At 37.7% G+C, this 12,186-nt stretch overlaps 1 protein-coding gene across 1 annotated transcript in view; it reads right to left on the bottom strand.

Moving 5' to 3' along the window:
• LOC123548708 (valacyclovir hydrolase-like) overlaps window positions 1-12,186 on the bottom strand; it is a 31,227-nt gene that overhangs the window by 5,720 nt on the left and 13,321 nt on the right. Inside the window, exons 5-6 of the mRNA XM_045336211.2 lie at window positions 9,406-9,559; window positions 5,208-5,339 (exon numbers count right to left, since the gene is read on the bottom strand). Of these exons, the coding sequence (XP_045192146.2) occupies window positions 5,208-5,339; window positions 9,406-9,559 (286 nt within the window). The remainder of the gene's footprint in view (window positions 1-5,207; window positions 5,340-9,405; window positions 9,560-12,186) is intronic.

The raw sequence follows: 12,186 nt of genomic DNA, 5'->3' as shown, positions 1-12,186 counted from the left end.
AACACTGCCACACATACATCTCCTGTAACATAATACTGCCACACATACATCTCCTGTAACATAACACCGCCACACATACAGCTCCTGTAACATAACACTGCCACACATACATCTCCTGTAACATAACACCGCCACACATACAGCTCCTGTAACATAACACTGCCACACATACAGCTCCTGTAACATAACACTGCCACACATACAGCTCCTGTAACATAACACTGCCACACATACAGCTCCTGTAACATAACACTGCCACACATACAGCTCCTGTAACATAACACTGCCACACATACAGCTCCTGTAACATAACACTGCCACACATACAGCTCCTGTAACATAACACTGCCACACATACAGCTCCTGTAACATAACACTGCCACACATACAGCTCCTGTAACATAATATTGCCACACATACATCTCCTGTAACATAATACTGCCACACATACAGCTCCTGTAACATCACACTGCCACACATACAGCTCCTGTAAAATAATACTGCCACACATACATCTCCTGTAACATAACACTGCCACACATACATCTCCTGTAACATGATACAGCCATACATACATCTACTGTAAAATAATACTGCCATACATACATCCCCTGTAACATAATACAGCCATACATACATCTCCTGTAACATAATACAGCCATACATACATCTACTGTAAAATAATACTGCCATACATACATCTCCTGTAACATAATACTGCCATACATACATCTACTGTAAAATAATACTGCCATACATACATCTCCTGTAACATAATACTGCCATACATACATCTGTAACATAATACAGCCATACATACATCTACTGTAAAATAATACTGCCATACATACATCCCCTGTAACATAATACAGCCATACATACATCTACTGTAAAATAATACTGCCATACATACATCTCCTGTAACATTATACAGCCATACATACATCTACTGTAAAATAATACCGCCATATAAACATCTCCTGTAACATAATACAGCCATACATACATCTACATTGGTTTCCAAATGTTTCTGACTGGATCCAAATCATTTCGACGGAGATCCACTTCTTTTATTTAGAATCCGACGGATGGTTTATTTCAAAAGGTTATGTCTGATCACGGGTAAAAAACAAATGGTCACTGCATTAAATCATGTACATTATAGGTCTTTGATTTAAAGAGACATCACACGGAAAACCGATAAAAATATTTTTTTATAATTACTTGATTTGAAAAAATTACATGATTCATTTGTTGGGGCTCCAGTTGAAACAAGTGCAGAACCCGACTGTACAAAAAAGAAAAAGAAAAAAAAAAAGGACCGGCAAACATGAATGATAAAGAAAACCGGAGTGGCGCTGTTTATAAAATTGGTCTTTTAAAAAAACGTTTCAAAATGAAATTTTGTTTACATCAGAAGAGAACATATAACTTTATAAATGTAGTTGCTTATTGAAGTACAACGTAAGTGAAATTTATATGAAATATCCGTGGCCAACCCGCGTGACCTTTTGGAACTATGCATGAGGGAAATTCGATCTCAGCGTTCACATAACGTACACATTCGGTCCGCGGCAGAGTATTCTTAAAATACTGAGGCTGTTTAGCAGAGAATATGTGTCGTGTAATTCACTTTGACGCATTGTATTTTATAGAATTCTGTCAAAGAATGAGGAAACATCACAAAGTATCTGCAGTGTATACGGTAACGAAGTCACGTGCGTTGGTTTTTAGACTAGTTACGTACACGGGTCAATGCTGGCAATTTTATCCTTGCAGGAAAAACATCGAAATTTAAACAAAGTAACGATCACACATAACACTGAATAACTGTCTTCATTGTATGGTAACTCACGGTGACCGGTAACTCAGTTTTAATGCATGACATGCTTATTTCTTTACTCTATCACGTTTTACAAAATATGTAATATTTGGAATGCGGTGGGTGGGGTAGCGCTGATGTCAGGATTTTAGTTTCGGACCGATTGAGTTATCAAAATTTCCGGAGCCCTGCTAACATACATACATCTGTAACATAATACTGCCATACAAATATCTCCTGTAACATAATACTGCCATACCTAAATCTTCTGTAAGATAATACTGCCATACAAACATCTCCTGTAATATGATACTTCCATACATCTCCTGTAACATAACACTACTATACATACATCTCCTGTAACGTAACACTACTATACACACATCTCCTGTAACGTAACACTACTATACATACATCTCCTGTGACATAATACTGTCATACAAACATCTCCTGTAACATATTTCTGCCATACATACATTTTCTGTAAAATAATACTGCCATACATACATATCCTGTAACAAAATACTGCCATTCATGTATACATCTATTGTAACATAATACTGCCATACATATATCTCCTGTAACAAAATACTGCTATTGCTATTTATTCTAGAACATGACAAGGGTATCAAAGGTGTATGCATAGATGTTCACCTTGGTCTTTGCCTCCTGAAAATATTGGCATGTTACTTCAGCTGTTTGTTTAACAAGGGTGTCATGATGACCCTGGATCGCTCACCCGAGTAATATGAGCTACATGTTTCAAATGTCGATGTAGGTCAGTAGGTCATATTCATAGTCACTGAAAGTCAGTTTAAGAACAGTGTGCAAAACTGTATTTGTCATCCAAACTTTAAGGCTCTAACTTAAGAAACAAACAAGAGGACCATGATGGTCCTGAATCGCTCACCTATCCCCACATGACCCAGTGTTGAACTGAGTATGACGTCGTTATTTCTATTATTTGACATAGTGACCTAGTTTTTGAGCACAAGTGACCTAGATATCATCAAGATAAAAAATTCTGACCAATTTTCATGAAGATCCATTGAAAAATATGGCCTCTAGAGAGGTTACAAGGTTTTTCTATTATTTGACCTAATGACCTAGTTTTTGGAGGCACGTGACCCACTTTTAAATTTGACCTAGATATCATCAAGCTGAACATTCTCACCAATTTTCATGAAGATCTCGTGAAAAATATGGCCTCTAGAGAGGTCACAAGGTTTTTCTATTTTTTCGACCTACTGACCTAGTTTTTGACCGCACATGACCCAGTTACGAACCTGACCTAGATATCATCAAGCTGAACATTCTCACCAGTTTTCATGAAGATCCATTGAGAAATATGGCCTCTAGAGAGGTCACAAGGTTTTTCTATTTTCAGACCTACTGACCTAGTTTTTGACCCCACGTGACCCAGTTTCGAACCTGACCTAGATATCATCAAGGTGAACATTCTGACCAATATTCATGAAGATCTCATGAAAAATATGGCCTCTAGAGAGGTCACAAGGTTTTTCTATTTTTAGATCTACTGACCTATTTCTTAACCCAATGTGACCCAGTTTCGAACTTGATCTAGATATCATCAAGGTAAACATTCTGACCAATTTTCCTGAAGATCCATTGAAAAATATGGCCTCTAGAGAGGTCACAAGGTTTTTCTATTTTTAGACCTACTGACCTAGTTTTTGACCGCACATGACCCAGTTTCGAACTTGACCTAGATATCATCAAGCTGAACATTCTGACCAATTTTCATGAAGATCCCATGAAAAATATGGCCTCTAGAGAGGTCACAAGGATTTCTATTTTTAGACCTACTGACCTAGTTTTTGACCGCACGTGACCCAGTTTTGAACTTGACCTAGATATCATCAAGCTGAACATTCTGACCAATTTTCATGAAGATCCATTGAGAAATATGGCCTCTAGAAAGGTCACAAGGTTTTTCTATTTTTAGACCTAATGACCTAGTTTTTGACGGCACGTGACCCAGTTTCGAACTTGACCTAGATATTATCAAGGTGAACATTCTGACCAATATTCATGAAGATCTCATGAAAAATATGGCCTCTAGAGAGGTCACAAGGTTTTTCTATTTTTAGACCTACTGACCTAGTTTTTGAACCCACGTGACCCAGTTTCGAACTTGACCTAGATATCATCAAGGTGAACATTCTGACCAATTTTCATGAAGATCTTGTGAAATATATGGCCTCTAGAGAGGTCACAAGGTTTTTCTATTTTTAGACCTACTGACCTAGTTTTTGATGGCACATGACCCAGTTTCGAACTTGACCTAGATATCATCAAGGTGAACATTCTGACCAACTTCCATAAAGATCCCATGAAAAATGTGACCTCTAGAGTGGTCACAAGCAAAAGTTTACGGACGGACGGACGCACGCAAGCACGGACGGACGACGGACGCCGCGCGATCACAAAAGCTCACCTTGTCACTTTGTGACAGGTGAGCTAAAAAGTAGGTCAGTAGGTCAAGGTCAAACTCAAGTGACCCCTCATTACTTTGAGTCATCAGGTAATTATATTAAAACAGTCTAGGAAATATGATCAGAAAATTCTTAGAGTATTTTTCCTATATAACTCATATAATAAGTGACCCCAGGGCAGGGCCTCTTTTCATCTCAGGGGCATAATTTGAACATTCTTGTTAGAGACCCACTAGGCAATGCTACATACCAAGTATCAAAGGCCTAGGCCTTAAGCTTTCAGACAAGAAGATTTTTAATAGAAATTTCCTACATAAGTCTATAAAAACAATGTGACCCCCAGGGTGGGGCCACTCTTGACCCTAGGGGGATAAACTCTAGATGATGCTACATACCAAACATGGAAACCCTAGGAACTATGATTTTTGACAAGAAGATTTTTTAGAAGTTTTCCCTATATAAGACTATGAAAATCATGTGACCCCCAGCGCGAGGCCATACTTAACTATAGAGGGATCTCTTGGTAGAGGAACACTAGATGATGCTACATACCAAATACAAAAGCCCTAGGACCTGTGGTTTTGGACAAGAAGGTTTTTAAAGTTTTTTCTTTCGGTTGCCATGGCAACCAGAGTTCTGCTTGGAATTCAATTCTTTGAACAATTTTGAAAGCGGCCATAAAAGGATCATTCCTGTGGAGTTTAGTGTAATTCTGCCCATTGGTTTTGGAGAATAAGATTTTTTCAGAAATTGTTGACAGACACATGATGCATGACTGACACTGAGCGGTCATAAAAGCTCACCATGAGCCTTTGGCTCACGTGAGCTAAAAATGGTCCAAACTGCATACTTTAACAATCTATTCTCAAATATGTTTGTAAAAATTACAACAAAACACAAAAGCAGCGAAACAACAAAAATAACTTTACCATTTCTCTTGGTAAAGTAGTTTTTGTAAGCATCTACCCAGTTACTCCACTGCGTCCGAAAGTATTTCTCACCATACATTGATAGAAATGGAACACGCATTTTCTCACTCCAGGCAGAAATGTCTCGAATTGCTGCAATGAAACCAGACCATTCATTTAAACATCTATATAAACACGATGTAGATACAGGCTTCATCCAATTACAAACATAAAGTGTTTTATATGCTTTAGACAAATGACAAACTAAAGGTATGGTTTAAAGATATGAAATAAACTGAACAGTTTCAAACATGAACTTCTGAACATGTATTATACACATCCCCATAAACCAGAACAACTAGAAGATGCTTTTGTAAAAAAGCACATGTCTCCCCCACTGCATAGTCGTATAAGCAAGAAGTCAATACGGGAGAAGAGCGAAAGTCAAAGAGACACTGATGGTTGGCTGCAATAGGGATCACCTATTTGGCATGCCCAATCATCCCACTAAGTTTCAACATTCTGGGCCTAGTGGTTCTCAAGTTGTGAACTGGATACAGTTTTCCATGTTCGGGCTGCTGTGACCTTGACCTTTGATCAAGTGACCCTAAAATCATTTGGGGTCATTTACTCTGCATGTCCAATTATCCTATTAAGTTTCAACATTCTGGGTCAAGTGGTTCTCAAGTTATTGATTGGAAAGAGTTTTCTATGTTCAGTTCCCTGTGACCTTGACCTTTGATGAAGTGACCCCCAAAAACAATAGGGGTCACCTAGGTTATTCCTATCTCCCCATGAAGTTTGAAGGTTCTAGGTCAAATGGTTCTGAAGTTATAAACTGGAAAAAGATTATCATTTCCATTTTCTGTCCACTGCGACCTTGACCTTTAACAGAGTGACCCCAAAATCAATAGGGGTCATCTCCTCTGCATGACCAATCATCCTATGAAGTTTCAACATTCTGGGTCAAGTGGTTCTCAAGTTACTGAATGGAATTTGTTTTCCATGTTCAGGCCCATGTGACCTTGACCTTTGAAATAACCGGAAATGGTTTTCCATGTTCAGCCTCCTGTGACCTTGACCTTTAACAGAGTGACCCTAAAATAAATAGGGGTCATCTCCTCTACATGACCAATCATCCTATGAAGTTTCAACATTCTGGGTCAGGTGGTTCTCAAGTTACTGACCGGAAACGGTTTTCCATGTTCAGACTCCTGTGACCTTGAACTTTAACTAAGTGACCCCAAAATCAATAGGGTCATCTACTCTGCATGTCCAATCATCCTATGAAGTTTCAACATTCTTGGTCAAGTGGTTCTCAAGTTACTGATCGGAAATGGTTTTTCATGTTCAGGCCCCAGTGACCTTGACCTTTAATAGAGTGGCCCCAAAATCAATAGGGGTCATCTACTCCACATGACCAATCATCCTATGAAGTTTCAACATTCTTGGTCAAGTGGTTCTCAAGTTACAGACCAGAAATGGTTTTCCTTGTTCGGGTGCCTGTGACCTTGACCTTTAATAGAGTGACCCCAAAATCAGTAGGAGTCATCTACTCTGCATGACCAATCATCCTTTGAAATTTCAACATTCTGGGTCAAGTGGTTCTCAAGTTACTGACCGGAAATGGTTTTCCTTGTTCGGGACCCCGTGTCCTTGACCTTTAACGCAGTGACCCCAAAATCAATAGGGGTAATCTACTTTGCATGACCAATCATCCTATGAAGTTTCAACATTCTGGGTCAAGTGGTTCTCAAGTTATTGATCGGAAATGGTTTTCCATGTTCAGGCCCCTGTGGCCTAGACCTTTGACGGAGTGACCCCAAAAACAATAGGGGTCGTCTACTCCATAAGTCCTGCCACCCTATGAAGTTTGAAGGTTCTAGATCAAATGGTTCTCCAGTTATTGATCGGAAATGAAGTGTGATGGACGGACAGGGCAAAAACAATACATCTCCCCCAAGAGGGGGGGGGGGGGGGGGAGACATTATTACAGACTTTCAGTTCAAATGCAATAACTCTAGACTAAACCATGTTTTAACAAGCAAATTCAATGAATTGGTATCCCCTGCCAAAAGGGTTTGTGGTGAGGGATGGCAAAAAAATATATCCGGCAAAAAGTTAAGGATGTTACTAAGAAGCAAATAATTTCATTAGTCAAAATCAATTTAACAGAAAACAAATCTTTAATTAAAGAGTACATAATAAATGTATGATACTTTGATCCTGACTAAATAATTAATTTTGAATGGGATATGCTTACTGTAATAAGCTTAGCTTTTAAAATTAAATGCACTTAATTGAAATGTGAGCTTGAAGTTTGACTGGAACGAAATATTGTCTTCAAGTGGTTTGGCACCAGGTGTTGCTGTTTAACATGTACATTTGTACATAAAAGAACAGATGTCCTTAAGAGAACACAATCAAGTAAGATATCTTGAACACGGCAGAGGATGCATGATCAGTGGTGGGCATGACTGGGTGGAGGAGCGAGGTGGGGGAATGATACAACTTGCATGTTGATAAATATGATAATATTCATGGAAGGTTTGAAAAAAATCTAAAATAATGAATGAAAAAAAATAATTTTTTGGGGGGGGGGGGGGGGGGGGGGGGGTGTGTGACAAAGGCAAGTGGATGACCAGGTGTGGGTGCACAACTGCACATGTTAATAATAAATGTTCATGGAAAAGAATGAAAGAAATTTAATAAAATTCTGCCAAATGGTAAGTTTGTTATGTACAAATATGTAGATTTTTAGACAATTAAAGGGCAATAACTCTGAAGTTACACTGAAGTTACAAAAGAAATCTGTACGAAATTGTGTGTGCACAACCACATTATAATGCTCTAAATTCTGTTTAAGTTTCATAGTTCAAGGTTAAATATATCAAAAGTTATGATGCTGAAATTGCCATATCTATAGTACCCTACAAAGTTAACACTAGAAACTGTGGTGTTACTTGGGCAGTCTGACTGAAACTTGATGGGCTCCATAACCTCATAGTGGTGAACATGAAGCTTGTTTGAAAAAAATCTAAAATAAGGAATGATTTTTATTTCTTTTTTTTTTTTTTTTTGGGGGGGGGGGGGGGGTTAGGGGGGGAAGGGGAGGGGGTGTGATCAAGGTAAGGGAGGTGACCTGGTGTGGGTACACAACTTCACATGTTTACAATAAATGTTCATGGAAAAGAATGAAAGAAATTTAATGAAATTCTACCAAATGGTAAGTTTCTTATGTACAAATATGTGGATCTATTTACAATTAAAGGGCAAGAACTCTTAATTTACATAATAAATCAGAACGAAGTTGTGTGTACACAACCACATTATGGCGATCTAAATTCTGTTTAAGTTTCATAGTTCTATGTCAAATATATCAAAAATTATGATGCAGAAATTGCCATATTTATAGTACCCTATATAGTTAACACTAGAAACTTCTAAGGGCCATATCTCTGGTGTTACTAATGCAATCTGACTGAAACTAGGCAGGCCACAAAAACTCTTAGTGGTGAACATGTTTATGAAGTTTTATATAAATATTCCCTATCATTTCCTAGATATGGCTCCGGACAGAAAGACGGACGGAAGGATGGACAACGCCAAAACTATATCCCTCCGACTTTCGTCGGGGTATAATAAATGAATTCGATGGTACAAGGTGCCTGTAGCGATTTTGCTTGTTATCAAACTTGGCGAAGATATTATGCCCATAAACATTGTCACAAAGTTTGGTGAAGATCAGATAAAAACTGTTTGACTTAGAGTGGACAAGGCTAAATTTGCAGTAATTCAAGGGCCATAACTCAAGAGTGCCTAGGGCGATTTTCCTGGTTATCGAACTTGGCCGAGATATTATGCCAGTAAATATTGTCATCAAGTTTGGTGAAAAACAGATGAAAAATGTTTGACTTAGAGAGAGGGCAAGGCTAAATTTGCAGATTTTGAATAATTCAAGGGCCATAACTCAAGAGCGCCTGGGGCGATTTTGCTGGTTATCAAACATGGCCGAGACATTATGCCCACTAACATTGTCACCAAGATTGGTGAAGATAGGATGAAAAATATTTTACTTAGAGAGCAGAGATGCTTTTGGATACCGACCGCCCGTCCGCCCGCCACAGGTGTGCGCATATTACGCCCCGCTCTTTCTCAGACGGGCGTATAAAAGGTAGTTGCCAATACCAATACTGGATAGGAGATTAACTCTTCTTACTTTCATAAAATTCCATATCTTTCTTTGTAATATAAGCATTGGCTCCCCAGATGACGAGTTTGTCAACTATCTCAGGGTAACGGGCAGCAGCAATCATTGCCGATATCCCTCCATCACTCCAACCCAACAGTGATACTTTCTGCACATCTAGTTTCTGTAAAACAATCAAATTAACTCCACACATACTTTAGATACATAAAACAGATAAGTGTTCAGTTAAAAACTCATAATCATTAGGACAGCAATTGACTAAAGCTTATATTGCATTGAATTAACCTTTAGCCTGCTGGCGGCAAGTCATTCTGCCTTGGCGACCAGTGCAGACCCAGATCAGCCTGCACATCCATGCTGGATGATCATGATCAGCACTGTTCCCTATTCAGTCAGTAAACTTTCAGTGAACAATAAGTGGTACTGCCCAAATTAAATGATGGAACAGTCCATTTTAGAAATTTAGAAGGGTAAAGGTTAAAACATGGATATTGCAAATAATCAAAGACATACTGCTAGTTTGTATCAAACTCTAACAGTCATATCAAACACAACAATAATTAAAACAATGTATGTATTTGTTTAGGTTGGCGTGGCCCTTATAGACAGGGACCCTCACCCTGTATTCATGAATCTTGCAACATCAAGCCGTAATAATGAAATGAATGAACTGGCACGCAGAAAAGTGCCATTCAAATATTCCAAATTTAAATGTAAACACAAAGTCACCGCATCCGAATGTTCAAATGAAGTAAGTATAATTATACTTTTGTTGAGCACTACCACACTATTGCATCAAGCACCACCACAATCTGATAATATTATAATACAAAATTAATTCAGAATTAACAGTTCTGTCAGTTCTGTATTCACTATATTATTCATGAATTTTAAAGGTGAACTTACGTTTTTAAAGGTGTAGCACTGTGAAACAAAACTGTATGTCACTTTTTACTAAAATAATTAACCTTAATTCATCTTAAGATAGCTGTATTATTTTAAGGTAGCATTCCACAGACAGCAATCTGCATACATTTTAAGGTATTAATATAATTTTTAAAGTAGCAGTCCTAAGGTAGTGAGTTTTATATATTTTAAGGTATTAATTTAATAGGAAACGAAAATAAAGTAAAATAAGGTGTCATGCATCCTTAGCCAGCACTACAGACACTATCTTTCGGTTCAGCCTGTGCTGGAAAAAACCCAAGAATATATGACATTATACATTCCTTGTGAAAATGTAGTGATGCCTTAAACATGTTTTACTCCACTAAAACACTCGGCACTCTAATGTCACACATTCAGAATGCAATCAGCACACCAGACATCACTGACTAAGGAGAAGACACAAACAAAGGATAATGGAATATTTAAATAAAGTAAAGATTCTATCTATATTGCCCAGTTTCTTTTAGTGAAGACTGTGATATTCTTTAATTTAAGTTCCCAGTTGTATGGGTAACAATAGTTGAAATTACTATCTATATTTTTTTAGTTTCTCTTGAAAATAAAACAGGGGGGAGTGTTGGTCTATAAAATTTAGTTTCTTTTAGTGTAGACTGTGCAGTTCTTTAATTTTAGTTTCTCATAGGTTTCTAGTTTAGAGAATAAGGGCAAGAGCTGTAAGAGGACTGCAATATTTGGCTATTCAACAGCCTTGTCACTAGAGGAAGTTAAATAAATTAATACAAAAGTCAAAACAAGGGGCTGCGTTCAATAAACGCTTGATGCCCCGGTGGCATCCTTGTTGATACAAAGCAACCTAAATCCAAAACGAGGTCAAGTTCAAGGTCAAACTGAGGTCAGGTGATGTCTGAAGATGAGGATTGGTCACAGATTACAACTGCATTAGTATCAAGTCATTCTAGTAAGGGGTACTGATGCTAGACGAAACGGTCCCATTTGGTTAACCTCCTATGGATGGACGAACAGATGGATGGATGAACGGACAGACAGGACAATCACTATATGCATCCCACATCAGTAGATGCCGGGGGCATAAAAAAGCATAAGTTTGTAAAAGTGCAAAGCAGACTTATGGAACCTGTGCAATGCAAATCAGATCATCACAGTTTAACAAGTGTGTGAAGTTTCCATCTATTCCAATTAGTAGTGGTAACAAAGATACCAGCTTACATACAAAAACTTTACCAACAAGATTGAAAGTGCATGCAGAAAGACTAGACATTAGCTTATAAACATGTTTTCCAACAAAACTATATATTTCATTGTGGCCTCTGGAATGCTCCAAGGGGTGAAAAAAATTTAATTGAAACACAGATATATTTCGCTTCACTGAAGGAAACTTATTTGGACAGTAAATATTCTCTTACAAAACTTTAGCATGATGTAAATATTTAAAGGTTATTAGCTTTGCATATAAAAATATGCACAAGTACTGCCCAAGAAATACTGCAGGACTTAGGAGCAAAATATACTATGCCATGAAAGAACTTTTCTCAATGCAAAGCTAATAATATTTTTAGTACATAAACATATACGCTCAAAATGCGTATATCAATAACATAAAATTGTTCTTTTGCTTGAGTAATTATGATTTGTTGTAAATAAACATTTTAACGTTATGATGCATATAAGAATGATGTCATAAATAATTACTATTCAAACTGAACTATTTGAAAACAAGAGCTGTCAGGGGACAGCAATACTTGACTATTTAACAGCCTTGTCAGTTGAATGAAGACAAGTCGAAAAAGGGGCATATCTTGTAAACATGCAAAACAGGGTTATGGAACCTGCACAGTGCATATCAGCTTATGACAGTGGACA

This window comes from Mercenaria mercenaria, chromosome 6, assembly GCF_021730395.1.
Source record: "Mercenaria mercenaria strain notata chromosome 6, MADL_Memer_1, whole genome shotgun sequence".
NCBI lineage: Eukaryota > Metazoa > Mollusca > Bivalvia > Venerida > Veneridae > Mercenaria > Mercenaria mercenaria.
The sequence above is the reverse complement of the archived record's forward strand: the minus strand, read 5'-3'. Positions and strand labels throughout refer to the sequence as shown.